This window comes from Bombina bombina, chromosome 2 (genome assembly GCF_027579735.1).
Source record: "Bombina bombina isolate aBomBom1 chromosome 2, aBomBom1.pri, whole genome shotgun sequence".
NCBI lineage: Eukaryota > Metazoa > Chordata > Amphibia > Anura > Bombinatoridae > Bombina > Bombina bombina.
Window position 1 is genome coordinate 1435684291 of NC_069500.1, and position 19602 is coordinate 1435703892.

Genomic DNA, 19602 nt, shown 5'->3' on the forward strand with positions numbered 1-19602 from the left:
AATAACTAGCATTTCCTAACACTTTAGACAATACATGAACATTATAGTAGAGATGTAAAATAAAGAACATAAACAAAAGAAGGAAAACATATTAAACAACTTCATATTTTTTACAACTGTTTTCTTCCCCAGAACATGGAGTTGATGTTTCTAACTGCTATGAACTTATTTTTTTTTAAATTTATTAATGTATGTAGCATTATTTATTAATTAGCCCTATGTGTATATATATATATATATATTGATTTAATAATTTAATTTTACTTCTTAATCATATAAAAAACTTGCTTTTTAGTGTTCCTCTCTGGTCTTATCAATATTATGTAACATTTTGGAGCAAATATACACCCCAGAAGTCCAGCAGAAGAAGCCAATATGGCAAAAATCTCTACAGCCACCATGTTTTTACCATTTGTGCTCAGATAGGCAGGAATAACACATATCCAAACACAACAGAATACCAACATACTGAAGGTGATGTGTTTTCCTTCATTAAAACTATCTGGTAGATTCCTAACCATGAAAGCCACAATGAAGCTCACTGATGCCAAAAAGCCCATGTACCCAAGCACAGAATAGAAAGCAAATAACGACCCTTCATTACATTGTATGATTATCTTTCCGGGTTGTGATTGTGTATCATATTCCCGAAAAGGGGGAGAAGTCACCAACCAAGTAATACAGATTATAATTTGTATAGAGGAGCAACAAACAACTATAGCATTGGAAAGTTTTGCTTTGACCCATTTCCTCCAGAGGTTTCCAGGTTTTGTAGCCTTAAAAGCAAATAAGACCATAATCGTTTTGGCCAAGACTGAAGAGACCGCAATGGAGAAGATGATTCCAAATGCAGCCTGGCGGAGCATACAGGTGATATCCACAGGACGTCCGAGGAACAAGAACACACAGAGGGAGCTCAGCATGATGGAGACAAGGAGAAGGAAGCTGAGTTGGTGGTTATTTGCTCTTACAATGGGAGTGTCCCTGAATAAAACAAATATCGCTAATGTGATGGCAGTGAGAACAGCAAAGAAAATTGAGAAAAAAGAAAAAACAATAGCAACATCATCTGTTTCATAAGAGAGAAACTCAAACACTCTCGGTACACACAAAGTATTTTCCTCATTTGGCCACTGAGTGTCCGGGCACTTCAGACAAAAATCACTGTCTGTAAAGGAAAAACACATAATAAATATTTATGTAATAGATAATGTATCTATTTATCAAATTCCATATGTCCTACTGTTTGTCTATCAATTTGTCTGTCTATTCATCGATCTGTCTAACCACCTATCTGTCCTTCCATCTGTCCGACTATCTGTCTGTCCATCCATATGTCCTACTGTTTGTCAGTCAATTTGTCTGTCTGTTTGTTTGTCTATCTGTCCATCTATTCAGATAACCAGCTATACACAAATATATTATAATATCTTTACCTGTTTATACTTACAGACTGTACTCTTGCGTTTTGTGACCATTACCCAGTGATGATCTATTTGTCCTGTTCTGTTACTTATATTCTGCCTCTACGTGAATTCTGCCAATTTACTGTATATTGTTAATGGGACGGTTAAGTCAAAATTAAATTTTCATGATTCAGTTAGAGCATGCTGTTTTAACCCCTTTCTATGGGGGTGACTTTTTTAGTAGTGCAGTCTTCCCGCCAGCACTATTTTAGCAAGTCTGCAGAATGGAGGGTTCAATAGTGCTGTCTTGCCACTCGCAGCAAGACCCACGCTATTATAACCAGACAATCCCTTAATGACCAACGTCGTACAGAATATGTTGTCGTTAAGGAGTTAAACAACTTTTCAATTAACTTCTGTTATCAAATTTGCTTTGTTTTCTGTGTATGCCTTGGTGAAGAGTGTGACGGACCACCTGGTACCCCGACTGGGTACCTCCGTCAGAACACTTCCCTTGCCCTGGACATCCCTTTATCCAGACCAATAGCTCCTGGTATTCCCCTTTGACCGCAGTCTAATATTAGGGAGGTGAACAGAACTGAGGTAACACTCAGGTTACTGAACACAAAATTAACTTTTATTGAACAGCAACACACATATTTATCCACCCTGGCATTCCAGAGTTACAGAGCTTCAATATATAGAGGGAATTTGTTAAACAGTAAAACAAACATATGAACAATACATCATACCTATAAACAATTGTCTATTCACAGGTAAAACAGATTAACATATCAATTTAATTAACTGGAGGGAAAGTTTACTCAGGCAATCTGATTTTGGGTCGTCTCGTTAACATAATCACACAGGAATACACTTAACACTAATCAGGCTAACCAAACAGACTCTTGAGACACAGGGGGGTAGTTATCAACGTGTCAACTTTCCTGCCTTCGCCGGCCCAATACGCCCGCCTAAGCTCGCCTACATTCGCCGCCATGGACCTGAACAAATACGCCTAAGTTATCAAAAAAAGCTGTCAAAAAGCCGTGGGGCGATGAGCAGCGGACTGTGAGAGTTATCACTCATCCGATCGCTGCTCTTCGGCTTTTTTACAGCTTTATTGCTAGCCTGTCACTAAGCACTCACACTAAACTACACTGTTCTACCCCCTATACCGGCGCCCCCGGAGCCCCCCGCAACTAAATAAAGTTACTAACCCCTAAACCTCCGCTCCTAGACCGTGCCACAAGTCTTACAAATGTATTAACCCCTAAACCACCACTCCTAGACCCCGCCGCAAGTCTTATAAATGTATTAACCCCTAAACCGCCGCTCTCGGAAACCGCTGCCACCTACATTATACCTAGTAACCCCTATCCTGCCCCCCCTATACCGTCGCCCTCTATAATAAAGTTATTAACCCCTATCCTGCTGATCCCGCACCTCGCCGCAAATAAATAAATAGTTTAACCCCTAAACCTCCGCTCCCTGAACCCGCCGCAACCTATATTAAATTTATTAACCCTTATCCTGCCCCCCCTACATCGTCGCCACCTATAATAAATTTATTAACCCCTATCCTGCCCCCAACTACACCGCCGCCACTGTAATAAAATTATTAACCCCTAAACCTAAGTCTAACACTAACCCTAACACCCCCCTTACTTAAATATTAATTAAATAAATCTAAATAATATTTCTATTATGAACTAAGTTAATCCTATTTAAAACTAAATACTTACCTATAAAATAAACCCTAATATAGCTACAATATAAATAATAATTATATTGTAGCTATCTTAGGGTTTATTTTATAGGTAAGTATTTAGTTTTAAATATGAATAATTTATTTAAGTGTAGTGTTGTGTTAGGTGTAATTGTAACTTAAGTTAGTTTTTATTTTACAGGTAAATTTCTCTTTATTTTAGCTAGGTAAGCTATTAAATAGTTAATAATTATTTAATAGCTATTGTACCTAGTTAAAATAAATTGAAAGGTGTCTGTAAAATAAAAATAAATCCTAAGATAGCTACAATATAATTATTATTTATATTGTAGCTATATTAGGGTTTATTTTACAGGTAAGTATTTAGTTTTAAATAGGATTAACTTAGTTCATAATAGAAATATTATTTAGATTTATTTAATTAATATTTAAGTTAGGGGGGTGTTAGGGTTAGTGTTAGACTTAGGTTTAGGGGTTAATAATTTTATTACAGTGGCGGCGGTGTAGTGGGGGGCAGGATAGGGGTTAATAAATTTATTATAGGTGGCGACGGTGTAGGGGGGGCAGGATAGGGGTTAATAAATTTAATATAGGTTGCGGCAGGGTCAGGGAGCGGCGGTTTATGGGGTTAATAGGTATAGAGTAGCTTGCGGTGGGCTCCGGGAGCGGCGGTTTAGGGGTTAATACACTTATTATAGTTGCGGCAGGGTCAGGGAGCGGCGGTTTAGGGGTTAATAGGTATAGAGTAGCTTGCGGTGGACTCCGGGAGCGGCGGTTTAGGGGGTAATAACTTTATTTAGTTGCGGCGTTGTAGGGGGGACAGATTAGGGGTGTTTAGACTCAGGGTACATGTTAGGGTGTTAGGTGCAGACAGCTCCCATAGAAATCAATGGGATGTCTGTCAGCAGCGAACTTGTACTTTCGCTATGGTCAGACTCCCATTGATTCCTAAGGGATCCGCCGCCTCCAGGGTGGCGGTTTGAAAACCAGGTACACTGGGCCGTAAAAGTGCAGAGCGTACCTGCTAGTTTTTTTATAACTAGCAAAAGTAGTCAGATTGTGCCGTACTTGTGTGCGGAACATCTGGAGTGACGTAAGAATCGATCTGTGTCGGACGGAGTCCGGCGGATCGAAATTTACGTCACATAATTCTACTTTTACTGGTCTGTAGCCTTTGATAACTAAGGCGAATCAGCCTCGCCACAAATACGCTGCGGAATTCCAGCGTATTTGAGGTTGACGGCTTGATAACTACCCACAATCCGATCTAAAACATAAATAAAACACCTCTTATTAGAAAATGTTAAAAACAGCTCTTATTAAATATTAAATCCTTTATGCCCACTTGGTTTATAGAGTCACAATTGCTCCCACAATGGGCACTCACACCCTGTATTTATGGATACAGGGTGACATGGACACAAGACAGAGTTATAAAAATCCGCATTTCAATGCAGTCTCTCAGTATCCTTAAGCCAAGGTACCCCCTGTCCAAGAGTGTTCCCTAACAGGCCCCCAGATCATGGTGATTCTCATCACAAATAGTAAACTTAGGTAGGCTCAGGAGCCACACTAATGGAAGCTAGCTTAACAAATTGGGTGAGCCAATAAAAAGAGGCATGTGTGTATATATACAGTATCCCCTATATCCCAGTAATGCATTGCTGCTACTAGTTTTCAACAATGAATACCAAGTAACAAAACAAATTTGATAATAGAAGTAAATTTTGCATGCTCTATCTGAATTATAAGAGTATAATGTTTACTGTATTGACCCTTTAAAATATACAATGGCTCCATTCCATCTGAGATTCCTTCCTTTTTCCTTCACATTTTAATTCATCAGTCTCTATGGAATATAATTTTATTTCTAATTGGTGAAGCTTTTACAAATTTATGATGAAGCTTCATCTCAGGAACATCCTAATTTAATCCTGATAATCATCCATTTCTATAAATAATTTGAATGATTCTCATGTTATTTATTGATGATGCGTGCTTACTGGCAAAAACTTTAAGATGGGCAATGTGGTAAAAAAATGTAATTGTATAATTGTTTTCATCTTAAAACTATATCAAATGTATCTCATTACAATTAATAGAGCAATCAATTTAATGTAAACAAAGCTATTTGACAAGTGAAACCTAAATTTATGGAATGTTTAGTTTGTTATAACCACACATTCTTCTAAAATAATTTATTATAAACTTGTTAATATGGGATACAATTAAAATTTAAATGTCACTATGATAATAATTAGGGGTCCCACTGCGTATATAATTTTTTTGATAATTATCAGAATTGTAACAGTTGCAGATGAGACACGTTTGATGTTAATGAGATAATTAAACATTTCATTGTTTATTACCAGTATTTTTTTTATAACTGCTTCAGTGAAAATTTACCCTATTTTTTTACATATGCCTGTCCTGTTTATTCTGATCACAACCCAAATACTTTATACTAAATGGCACCATTTTGCAATGATTAAATCCACAGCTAAAATGACTTAATAAATAAAACCCTAGGAAACACTTTTATAAGTGTGCCCCAAAAAGATTTCAAATGCAACACAAACACACTCAACTAGATTTAGAGTTTTGCGTTAGCCTTAAAAAGCAGCGTTAAGGGGTCCTAACGCTGCTTTTTAACGCTCGCTGGTATTACGAGTATGGCAGGTACAGGTGTACCGCTCACTTTTTTTCAGTGACTCGAGGCTACTGCAAATCCCCTTACGTCAATTGCGTATCCTATCTTTTTAATGGGATTTGCTTAATGCCAGTATTACGAGTCTTGGAAGAAGTGAGCGGTACAGCCTCTACCTCCAAGACTCCTACCACAAAAAAAGTCAGTAGTTAAGAGTTTTATGGGCTAACGCCGGAACATAGAGCTCTTAACTACAGTGCTACAAAGTACATTGACACCCATAAACTACCTATGAACCCCTAAACCAAGGCCCCCCCACATAGCAAACACTATAGTACAATTATTTAACCCCTAATCTGCCGACCGGACATCGCCGCCACCTACATTATACCTATGAACCCCTAATCTGCTGCCCCTAACATCGCCGACACCTACATTATATTTTTTAACCCCTAATCTGCCCCCCCCAACGTCGCCGCCACCTACCTACACTTATTAACCCCTAATCTGCCGACCGGACATAGCCGCCACTATAATAAATGCATTAACCCCTAAACCGCCACACTCCCGCCTCACAAACACTATAATAAATTTTATTAACCCCTAATCTGCCCTCCCTAACATCGCCACCACCTACCTACAATTATTAAACGCTAATCCGTCGCCCCCAACATTGCCGCTACTATAATAAAGTTATTAACCACTAAACCTAGGTCTAACTCTAACCCTAACACCCCCCTAACTTAAATATAATTTAAATAAATCTAAATAAATTTACTATAATTAAATCAATTAATCCTATTTAAAACTAAATACTTACCTGTAAAATAAACCCTAATATAGCTACAATATAACTAATAATTACATTGTAGCTATTTTAGGATTTATATTTATTTTACAGGCAACTTTGTATTTATTTTAACTAGGTACAATAGCTATTAAATAGTTAATAACTATTTAATAGCTACCTAGTTAAAATAATTACAAAATTACCTGTAAAATAAATCCTAACCCAAGTTACAAATACACCTAACACTACACTATAAATAAATTAATGACATAAATTACCTACAATGATCTAAAATAAAATACAATTCAATAAACTAAACTATAGTACAAAAAACAAACACTAAATTACAAAAAAAAAAAAAAATATTACAAGAATTTTAATCTAATTACACCTAATCTAAGCCCCCTAATAAAATAAAAAAGCCCCCCAAAATAATAAAATTCCCTACCCTATACTAAATTACCAATGTAATCAGCTCTTAAAAGGGCTTTTTGCGGAGCATTGCCCCAAATTAATCAGATATTTTACCTGTAAAAAAAAAATACAAGACCACCCCCAACATTACAACCCACCACCCACATACCACTACTCTAAAACCCACCCGATCCCCTCTTAAAAAAAAACTAACACTACCCCATTGAAGATCACCCTACCTTGAGCTGTCTTTAGCCAGCTTAGCACCGATGGGACAGAAGAGGACATCCGGACCGGCACAAGTCTTCATCCGATCGGGGCAGAAGAGGTCCTCCATCTAGCAGAAGTCTTCATCCAGGCATCTTCTATCTTCATCCATCCGGCGCGGAGCGGGTTCATCTTCAAGACATCTAACGCGGAGCATCCTCTTCGGATGACGGCTAACACTGAATGAAGGTTCCTTTAAATGACGTCATCCAAGATGGCGTCCCTCGAATTCCGATTGACTGATCAGAATTAAGGTAGGAAAAATCTGATTGGTTGATTTAATCAGCCAATCGGATTGAACTTCAATCCGATTGGCTGATTGGATCAGCCAATAGAATGTGAGTTCAATTCGATTGGCTGATTCAATCAGCCAATCGGATTGAAGTTCAATCCGATTCGCTGATTAAGTCAACCAATCAGATTTTTCCTACCTTAATTCCAATTGGCTGATAGAATTCTATCAGCCAACCGTAATTCAAGGGACGCCATCTTGGATGATGTCATTTAAAGGAACCTTCATTCAGTGTTAGCCATCATCAGAAGAGGATGCTCCATGTCGGATGTCTTGAAGATGGACACTCTCTGCGCCAGATGGATGAAGATAGAAGATGCCGTCTGGATGAAGACTTCTGCTGGATGGAGGACCTCTTCTGCCCCGATTGGATGAAGACTTGTGCCAGTCCGGATGTCCTCTTCTGTCCCATCGGTGGCTGGCTGAAGACGGCTCAAGCTAAGGTGATCTTCAATGGGGTAGTGTTAGGTTTTTTAAGGGGGTATCGGGTGGGTTTTAGAGTAGGGGTGTGTGGGTAATGGGTTGTAATGTTGGGGGGGTCTTGTATTTTTTTTTACAGGTAAAAGAGCTGATTACTTTGGGGCAATGCTCCGCAAAAAGCCCTTTTAAGGGCTGGTAAAAGAGCTGATTACTTTGGTAATTTAGTATAGGGTAGGGAATTGTATTATTTTGGGGGGCTTTTTTATTTTATTAGGGGACTTAGATTAGGTGTAATTAGATTAAAATTCTTGTAATATTTTTTAATTTGTTTAATTTAGTGTTTTTTTTGTACTATAGTTTAGTTTATTGAATTGTATTTTATTTTAGATCATTGCAGGTAATTTATTTAATTAATTTATTGATAGTGTAGTGTTAGGTGTATTTGGAACTTGGGTTAGGATTTATTTTACAGGTAATATTGTAATTATTTTAAATAGGTAGCTATTAAATAGTTATTAACTATTTAATAGCTATTGTACCTAGTTAAAATAAATACAAAGTTGCATGTAAAATAAATATAAAGCCTAAAATAGCTACAATGTAATTATTAGTTATATTGTAACTATATTAGGGTTTATTTTACAGGTAAGTATTTAGTTTTAAATAGGATTAATCTATTTAATTATAGTAAATGTATTTAGATTTATTTAAATCATATTTAAGTTAGGGGGTGTTAGGGTTAGGTTTAGACTTAGGTTTAGTGGTTAATAACTTTATTATAGTAGCGGCGACGTTGGGGGCGGCAGATTAGGGGTTAATAATTGTAGGTAGGTGGCGGCGATGTTAGGGAGGGTAGATTAGGGGTTAATATAATGTATTATAGTGTTTTCGAGGCGGGAGTGCGGCGGTTTAAGGGTTAATACATTTATTATAGTGGCGGCGATGTCCGGTCAGCAGATGAGGGGTTAATAAGTGTAGGTAGGTGGCGGTGATGTTGGGGGGGACAGATTAGGGGTTAATAAATATAATGTAGGTGTCGGCGATGTTAGGGACAGCAGATTAGGGGTTCATAGCTATAATGTAGGTGGCGGTGGTGTCCGGAGCGGCAGATTAAGGGTTAATAATATAATGTAGGTGTCAGTGATAGCGGGGGCGACAGATTAGGGGTTAATACGTGTAAGGTTAGGGGTGTTTAAACTCGGGGTTCATGTTAGGGTGTTAGGTGTAGACTTAGAAAGTGTTTCCCCATAGGAAACAATGGGGCTGCGTTAGGAGTTGACCGCTGCTTTTTTGCAGGTGTTAGGTTTTTTTCAGCCAGTTCAGCCCCATTGTATCCTATGGGTAAATTGTGCACGAGCACGTTTTTCCAGCTTACCACTACCGTAAGCACCGCTGGTATTGAGGGTTGAAGTGGAGCTAAATTTGGCTCAACGCTCACTTTTCTGAGGCTAACGCACCCATTCAGAAAACTCATAATACCAGTGTTGTCTTAAGGGTGCACTGGAAAAAAAGGCTTGTTAGCACCACAAGTCTTTACCGACAAAACTCCAAATCTAGCCAACTGATATTATAGCCACCTTATTGGTTAACATTAGGAAACAATGTTACCAAACACATTCAAACACTACGTGCTCAACAAAGGAATGTTACAAATTAATAATACACACATAACTCAACAAACAGACATGCCCACAATACCCATAGTGCCCCTGTTCTAGTTCCTTAGAAAGACATACAAACATATTCCTATGTTTATGAAGCAAAACAGGTTAATTGCAAACATCACATATTAGCAACACTACACACTATTAAAGCGACCCAGATCCTCAACCCCCTGGCATGGAGAACCCAGTTATCAGTCACCATACAGACCATTCAACCTGTCATGTAATCACTAACCCCCCAGTCATTTTGTTTATCATTAATCATTAACTATTTTGTATTGTTTGTGAGAGCTCATGATTTCAAGCTTCTGGGGTATTAAAAGGAGTGATCACTAAATAAACACATCAACAGTGTTGTACAGTATTGAATGTACGTTATTGAATTTATATACAATACAATAACTTAATTAAACTCACCTGTTTGGCTGGATACCTCCCCCTCAGAGCACTTTACACACCCGTAGCAGCAAGAAGGTCTTCCCTTAAGAAGGACTCGTCTGAAACCAGGGGAGCAATTAACTGAGCACTGAGATTGTGGAACCTAAATAGACAAATGCAAAATAATGTAATATCAAATATAAACAGGTACAGTTAAGAAATTAGGAGGATTATGACAAACTACTCTGTGATAATTCTCATCATGTTCAATAGTTATGAATATGATAAAAATTCCCCACTATACGTAATGTGACAGTCCTGTTTTTTCTGACAACAATCCAATTTTTCAATAATTATTGCCATATGTACGGGGCCATTTTCAGTTATCAAATGCCTAAGGTGACTACATTTCCCCGATCCCTATTCAGGACATCTCAGACCAAATTTGGAAAACCTCATAGATTTTGAGGAGGTATTAAAAAAGTGGAAAATGTTAAATGTATACAGGCACATAAATACTGTATAGTTTGCCTACAATGAAAGCCAATAACAAAAAAGTGATATAAGTAGAATGCTTGGGTTTATTGGTAACAGTATCTGCAGTAGAAAATGTAATGCAGTGAGTAAGGCCAGTAGAATGCTTGGCTATATAGAGAGAGGTATCTACAGTGGGAATAGTTAGTAATGCAGTGAGTAAGGCTAGTAGAATGCCTGGTTATATAGATATAGGTATCTGCAGTAGGAATAGTTAGTAATGCAGTGAGTAAGGCTAGTAGAATGCCTGGTTATATAGATATAGGTATCTGCAGTAGGAATAGTTAGTAATGCAGTGAGCAAGGCTAGTAGAATGCCTGGTTATATAGATGGAGGTATCTGCAGTAGGAATAGTTAGTAATGCAGTGAGTAAGACTAGTAGAATGCCTGGTTATATAGATATAGGTATCTGCACTAGGAATAGTTAGTAATGCAGTGAGTAAGACTAGTAGACTACTTGGTTGTATTGGTAGAGTTATCTGCTGCAGAAATAGTAATGCAGCGAGGACAGAAATGTAAGATTTCTGGATTTCGCACATGCAATACTTCTTATGTGGTTTATCTAATTTTGGGTGGGACTATTTATATATGGGAGACAACACAAAGGGGCCTATTTATTAATTTGCGAGTGGATATAATCCAATATTGCTGATCATGTCAGCTGCACATCAATAAATGCCAACAGCATACTCTCTAAGCATTTATCATTACACCAGCAGTTCTGGTAAACTGCTGGTGCAATACTGCCCCCTGCAAGGGGTGTCAATCATATTTGATCGGGTTGATTTCTATCCGCCTCCTCAGAGCAGGCGGACAGGTTATGGACAGCAGTCTTGATAAATATGCCCCAAAGAGTGAGATACAGAATGATACAACATAAATCAGCCATTAGGAGAAAAGATAAGAAAGCCACTGTGGCCCATTATTTCTTGGATGCTGGTGATTCTGTGTTAAACTAAGATTCCAGATGATTGAGCGTGTTGCTGCAATGATAAGGAGTGGGAATAGGGAAGTGTACTTAAACAAACGTAAAGCTTACTGGATTTATAAACTGGATGCTGTGTATCCTAAGGATATGAATAGAGATATGGGGGCTGAATTATCAAGCTCCGAATGGAGCTTGTTGCCCCTGTTTCCACACAAGCCTTCAGGCTCGCCGGAAACAGCAGTTATGAAGCAGTGGTCTAAAGACTGCTGCTCCATAAATTGTCTGCCTGCTCTGAGGCTGTGGTCTTCAATCCGCCCGATCCAATAAGATTGAGCAGATTGACACCCCCTGCTAGCGGCCAATTGGCCGCAAATCTGCAGGGGGTGGCATTGCACAAGCAGTTACAAGAACTGCTTGTGCAATGATAAATGCTGACAGCGTATGTTGTCGGCATTTATTGATGTACGGCGGACATGATATGTTACTTTAATAAATCGGCCCATGGAGTAGATATTTTTTAATAGGTTTTTGCTATCTCGGATTAAAAAAAATACTTGTTTTAATATTATTTTAGTACTCGACACTAGGTCGCGATAATGTATAGGTTTAGGTATAATGAATAATGAAGAGGCTAATGGAAATGCTAATGAAGCACCTGGTGAGGTGTATAAAGGTGTGTGGTTTGGTATAACCCAATATGATATGACTAAGGGAGCAAACCCTGAAACGTGGTCGTATTTTTACCCTCTATGCTGGAATAAAATAATCTTTTGAAGATATTTCACAGTGCTGCTGTTTTTATATATTTTTTTATATATTGTTCATATAATGCAGCAGGTAAGGCCAGTGGAATGCTTGGTGTATATATAGCAGTATCTGCAGCAGGAATAGTAAATACTGCAGTGAGTAAGACCAGTAGAATGTTTGGTGTATATATAGCAGTATCTGCAGCAGGAATAGTAAGTACTGCAGTGAGTAAGGCCAGTAGATTGCTTTGTGTATATATAGCAGTATCTGCAGCAGGAATAGTAAATACTGCAGTGAGTAAGACCAGTAGAATGTTTGGTGTATATATAGCAGTATCTGCAGCAGGAATAGTAAGTACTGCAGTGAGTAAGGCCAGTAGATTGCTTGGTGTATATATAGCAGTATCTGCAGCAGGAATAGTAAATACTGCAGTGAGTAAGACCAGTAGAATGTTTGGTTTATATATAACAGTATCTGCAGCAGGAATAGTAAGTACTGCAGTGAGTAAGGCCAGTAGATTGCTTGGTGTATATATAGCAGTATCTGCAGCAGGAATAGTAAATACTGCAGTGAGTAAGACCAGTAGAATGCTTGGTTTATATATAGCAGTATCTGCAGCAGGAATAGTAAGTACTGCAGTGAGTAAGGCCAGTAGATTGCTTGGTGTATATATAGCAGTATCTGCAGCAGGAATAGTAAATACTGCAGTGAGTAAGACCAGTAGAATGCTTGGTTTATATATAGCAGTATCTGCAGCAGGAATAGTAAGTACTGCAGTGAGTAAGGCGGGTAGATTGCTTGGTGTATATATAGCAGTATCTGCAGCAGGAATAGTAAATACTGCAGTGAGTAAGACCAGTAGAATGCTTGGTTTATATATAGCAGTATCTGCAGCAGGAATAGTAAGTATTGCAGTGAGTAAGGCCAGTAGATTGCTTGGTTTATATATAGCAGTATCTGCAGCAGGAATAGTAAATAATGCAGTGAGTAAGACCAGTAGAATGCTTGGTTTATATATAGCAGTATCTGCAGCAGGAATAATAAGTACTGCAGTGAGTAAGGCCAGTAGATTGTTTGGTGTATATATAGCAGTATCTGCAGCAGGAATAGTAAATACTGCAGTGAGTAAGACCAGTAGAATGCTTAGATTATATATAGCAGTATCTGCAGCAGGAATAGTAAGTACTGCAGCGAGTAATGCCAGTAAAATGCTTGGTGTATATATAGCAGTATCTGCAGCAGGAATAGTAAATACTGCAGTGAGTAAGGCCTGTAGATTGCTTGGTTTATATATAGCAGTATCTGCAGCAGGAATAGTAAGTACTGCAGCGAGTAATGCCAGTAAAATGCTTGGTGTATATATAGCAGTATCTGCAGCAGGAATAGTAAAAACTGCAGCGAGTAAGGCCAGTAGAATGAATGGTTATATTGATAAAGGTATCTGCAGCAGGAATAATAAGTATTGCAGTGATTAAGACTAGTAGAATGTTTGGTGTATATATAGCAGTATCTGCCGCAGGAATAGTAAGTATTGCAGTGAGTAAGGCCAGTAGATTGCTTGGTGTATATATAGCAGAATCTGCAGCAGGAATAGTAAGTATTGCAGTGAGTAAGACCAGTAGAATGTTTGGTGTATATATAGCAGTATCTGCCGCAGGAATAGTAAGTATTGCAGTGAGTAAGGCCAGTAGATTGCTTGGTGTACTGTATATATAGCAGAATCTGCAGCAGGAATAGTAAATATTGCAGATAGTAAGACCAGTAGAATGTTTGGTGTATATATAGCAGTATCTGCCGCAGGAATAGTAAGTATTGCAGTGAGTAAGGCCAGTAGATTGCTTGGTGTATATATAGCAGAATCTGCAGCAGGAATAGTAAGTATTGCAGTGAGTAAGACCAGTAGATTGCTTGGTGTATATATAGCAGTATCTGAAGCAGGAATAGTAAATACTGCAGTGAGTAAGGCCAGTAGAATGCTTGGTATATATATATAGCAGTATCTGCAGCATGAATAGAAAGTATTGCAGTGAGTAAGGCCAGTAGAATGTTTGGTGTATATATAGCAGTATCTACAGCAGGAATAGTAAAAGAAGTCAGTTCCACAGCACCTTAAATAAAACGTTCTTTATTCAACAAATTTGGACAGCATAATATGCAAAGTTTCGGGAGAGTAATCCCTTAATCATGCATAACTCACTATACACCTGAACCTTTATTTAAAGGCATATCCAGCCAATCACTGGTTACCTCCATATAAGTCTTCCCACCTGACAATGTATGTACTTTACAGTGCCCTCTAGTGGTTAATGGAGATTTATATTTAAATAGTATACATTTGGATACTAGGTGTACTAGCATTTTTGTGTCTATGTAAACACAACTAAACATTTACACAAAATCTCTCAATAGATAAAATTGATACAAAATATATACATAACATCATAAAAACTACAAAAGTAAATAAAACAAAAGTAAATAAAAGTAAATAAATGCAGAAACTATGAGGCCGCTTACCTTAAAAAATATACAAAGGAAAACCTGTGTTTGCTCATTAATATAGACCAATATTAAGTTGACACTATTTTAAAATGGATCAACATTTAGTTGTTACTATATCCATGTTTCAATATGCAATAGACCATGTTTCAGTAAACCCTGTTACAATATTATAACATGAGGTAAGCGGCCTCATAGTTTCTGCATTTATTTACTTTTATTTACTTTTGTAGTTTTTATGATGCTATGTATATATTTTGTATCAATTTTATCTATTGAGAGATTTTGTGTAAATGTTTAGTTGTGTTTACATAGACACAAAAATGCTAGTACACCTATTATCCAAATGTATACTATTTAAATATAAATCTCCATTATCCACTAGAGGGCACTGTAAAGTACATACATTGTCAGATGGGAAGAGTTATATGGAGGTAACCAGTGATTGGCTGGATATGCCTTTAAATAAAGGTTCAGGTGTATAGTGAGGCATGCACGATTAAGGGATTACGCTCCCGAAAACATCGCATATTATGCTGTCCAAATTTGTCGAATAAAGGACGTTTTATTTAAGGTGCTGTGGAACTGACTTCTTGTACTTCATATGTTGAGCTAGTGGTCGCTAGCTAATCCTACGTGCACCTGGCCAACTGGCCGCATCCTTGTTTGCTGGGTCAGCCTATTCTGTTTGTTACAGCAGGAATAGTAAGTATTGCAGTGAGTAAGGCCAGTAGAACGTTTGATGTATATATAGCAGTATCTGCAGCAGGAATAGTAAGTATTGCCGAGAGTAAGGCCAGTAGAATGTTTGGTGTATATATAGCAGTATCTGCAGCAGAAATAGTAAGTACTGCAGCGAGTAAGGCCAGTAGATAGAATGCTTGGTGTATATAGCAGTATCTGCAGCAGGAATAGTAAGTACTGCAGCGAGTTAGACCAGTAGAATAATTGGTGTATATATAGCAGTATCTGCAGCAGAAATAGTAAGTATTGCAGTGAGTAAGACCAGTAGAATGCTTGGTGTATATATAGCAGTATCTGCAGCAGGAATAGTAAGTATTGCAGTGATTAAGGCCAGTAAAATGTTTGGTGTATATATAGCAGTATCTGCAGCAGGAATAGTAGGCATTGTAGTGAGTAAGGCCGGTAGAATGTTTGGTGTACATATTGCAGTATCTGCAGCAGGAATAGTATGTATTGCAGTGATTAAGGCCAGTAGAATGTTTGGTGTATATATAGAAGTACCTGCAGCAGGAATAGTAAGTTTTGCAGTGAGTAAGGCCAGTAGAATGCTTGGTGTATATATAGCAGTATCTGCAGCAGGAATAATAAGTACTGCAGTGAGTAAGGCCAGTAGAATGCTTGGTGTATATATAGCAGTATTTGCAGCAGGAATAGTAAGCACTGCAGCGAGTAAGGCAAGTAGAATGCTTGGTATATATACAGCAGTATCTGCAGCAGGAATAGTATGTACTTCAGCGAGTAAGGCCAGTAGAATGCTTGGTGTATATATAGCAGTATCTGCAGCAGGAATAGTAAGTACTGCAGCGAGTAAGGCCAGTAGAATGATTGGTGTATATATAGCAGTATCTGCAGCAGGAATAGTAAATACTGCAGTGAGTAAGGCCAGTAGAATGTTTGGCGTATATATAGCAGTATCTGCAACAGGCATAATAAGTATTGCAGTGAGTAAGACCAGTAGAATGCTTGGTGTATATATAGCAGTATCTGCATCAGGAATAGTAAGTACTGCAGTGAGTAAGGCCAGTAGAATGTTTGGTGTATATATAGCAGTATCTTCAGCAAGTATATTAAGTACTGCAGCGAGTAAGACTAGTACAATGCTTGGTGTATATATAGCAGTATCTGCAGCAGAAATAGTAAGTATTGCAGTGAGTAAGACCAGTAGAATGTTTGGTGTATACATAGCAGTATCTGTAGCAGGAATAGTAAGTATTGCAGCGAGTAAGGCCAGTAGAAAGTTTAGTGTATACATAGCAGTATCTGCAGCAGGAATAGTAAGTATTGCAGTGAGTAAGACCAGTAGAATGTTTGGTGTATATATAGCAGTATCTGCAGCAAGTATATTAAGTACTGCAGCGAGTAAGACTAGTAGAATGCTTGGTGTATATATAGCAGTATCTGCAACAGGCATAATAAGTATTGCAGTGAGTAAGACCAGTAGAATGATTGGTGTATATATAGCAGTATCTGCAGCAAGTATATTAAGTACTGCAGCGAGTAAGACTAGTACAATGCTTGGTGTATATATAGCAGTATCTGCAGCAGAAATAGTAAGTATTGCAGTGAGTAAGACCAGTAGAATGTTTGGTGTATACATAGCAGTATCTGTAGCAGGAATAGTAAGTATTGCAGCGAGTAAGGCCAGTAGAAAGTTTGGTGTATACATAGCAGTATCTGCAGCAGGAATAGTAAGTATTGAAGTGAGTAAGACCAGTAGAATACTTGGTGTATATATAGCAGTATCTGCAGCAGGAATAGTAAGTATTGCAGTGAGTAAGGCCAGTAGAATGCTTGGTGTATATATAGCAGTGTCTGTAGCAGGAATAGTAAGTATTGCAGTGAGTAAGACCAGTAGAATGCTTGGTGTATATATAGCAGTATCTGCAGCAGGAATAGTAAGTATTGCAGTGAGTAAGGCCAGTAGAATGTTTGGTGTATATATAGCAGTATCTGCTGCAGGAATAGTAAGTATTGCAGTGAGTAAGACCAGTAGAAAGCTTGGTGTGTATATATATATATATATATATATATATATATAGCAGTATCTGCAGCAGGAATAGTAAGTATTGCAGTGAGTAAGACCAGTAGAATGTTTGGTGTATATATAGCAGTATCTGCTGCAGGAATAGTAAGTACTGCAGCTAGTAAGACCAGTAGAGTGCGTGGGGTGTATATATATATAGCAGTATCTGCAGCAGGAATAGTAAGTACTGCAGTGAGTAAGACCAGTAGAATGTTTGGTGTATATATAGCAGTATCTGCAGCAAGAATAGTAAGTATTGCAGTGAGCAAGACCAGTAGAATGCTTGGTGTATATATAGCAGTATCTGCAGCAGGAATAGTAAGTATTGCAGCGAGTAAGGCAAGTAGAATGTTTGGTGTATATATAGCAGTATCTGCAGCAAGTATAGTAAATACTGCAGTGAGTAAGACAAGTAGAATGTTTGGTGTATATATAGCAGTATCTGCAGCAGGAATAATAAGTATTGCAGTGAGTAAGACTAGTAGAATGTTTGGTGTATATATAGCAGTATCTGCAGCAAGTATATTAAGTACTGCAGCGAGTAAGACTAGTAGAATGCTTGGCGTATATATAGCAGTATCTGCAACAGGCATAATAAGTATTGCAGTGAGTAAGACCAGTAGAATGCTTGGTGTATATATAGCAGTATCTGCATCAGGAATAGTAAGTACTGCAGTGAGTAAGGCCAGTAGAATGTTTGGTGTATATATAGCAGTATCTGCAGCAAGTATATTAAGTACTGCCGTGAGTAAGACTAGTACAATGCTTGGTGTATATATAGCAGTATCTGCAGCAGAAATAGTAAGTATTGCAGTGAGTAAGACCAGTAGAATGTTTGGTGTATATATAGCAGTATCTGTAGCAGGAATAGTAAGTATTGCAGCGAGTAAGGCCAGTAGAAAGTTTGGTGTATACATAGCAGTATCTGCAGCAGGAATAGTAAGTATTGCAGTGAGTAAGACCAGTAGAATACTTGGTGTATATATAGCAGTATCTGCAGCAGGAATAGTAAGTATTGCAGTGAGTAAGGCCAGTAGAATGCTTGGTGTATATATAGCAGTGTCTGTAGCAGGAATAGTAAGTATTGCAGTGAGTAAGACCAGTAGAATGCTTGGTGTATATATAGCAGTATCTGCATCAGGAATAGTAAGTACTGCAGTGAGTAAGGCCAGTAGAATGTTTGGTGTATATATAGCAGTATCTGCAGCAAGTATATTAAGTACTGCCGCGAGTAAGACTAGTACAATGCTTGGTGTATATATAGCAGTATCTGCAGCAGGAATAGTAAGTATTGCAGTGAGTAAGACCAGCAGAATGTTTGGTGTATACATAGCAGTATCTGTAGCAGGAATAGTAAGTATTGCAGCGAGTAAGGCCAGTAGAATGTTCGGTGTATACATAGCAGTATCTGCAGCAGGAATAGTAAGTATTGCAGTGAGTAAGACCAGTAGAATACTTGGTGTATATATAGCAGTATCTGCAGCAGGAATAGTAAGTATTGCAGTGAGTAAGGCCAGTAGAATGTTTGGTGTATATATAGCAGTATCTGCTGCAGGAATAGTAAGTATTGCAGTGAGTAAGACCAGTAGAATGCTTGGTGTGTGTGTATATATATATATATATATATATATATATATATATATATATATATATATATATATATATATATATATATATATAGCAGTATCTGCAGCAGGAATAGTAAGTATTGCAGTGAGTAAGACCTGTAGAATGTTTGGTGTATATATAGCAGTATCTGCTGCAGGAATAGTAAGTACTGCAGCTAGTAAGACCAGTAGAGTGCGTGGGGTGTATATATATAGCAGTATCTGCAGCAGGAATAGTAAGTACTGCAGTGAGTAAGACCAGTAGAATGTTTGGTGTATATATAGCAGTATCTGCAGCAAGTATAGTAAGTATTGCAGTGAGTAAGACCAGTAGAATGCTTGGTGTGTATATATATATATATATATAGCAGTATCTGCAGCAGGAATAGTAAGTATTGCAGTGAGTAAGACCAGTAGAATGTTTGGTGTATATATAGCAGTATCTGCTGCAGGAATAGTAAGTACTGCAGCTAATAAGACGAGTAGAGTGCTTGGGGTGTATATATATAGCAGTAT

General features: G+C 37.9%; 1 protein-coding gene across 1 annotated transcript in view; it reads right to left on the reverse strand.

Moving 5' to 3' along the window:
* Window positions 1-260: 260 nt before the first annotated feature.
* The window catches only part of LOC128647609 (vomeronasal type-2 receptor 26-like), a 281250-nt gene continuing 261908 nt past the window's right edge, over window positions 261-19602 (reverse strand). The window contains exons 5-6 of the mRNA XM_053700364.1: window positions 10047-10170; window positions 261-1168 (exon numbers count right to left, since the gene is read on the reverse strand). Coding sequence (XP_053556339.1) covers window positions 261-1168; window positions 10047-10170 — 1032 coding nt within the window. The remainder of the gene's footprint in view (window positions 1169-10046; window positions 10171-19602) is intronic.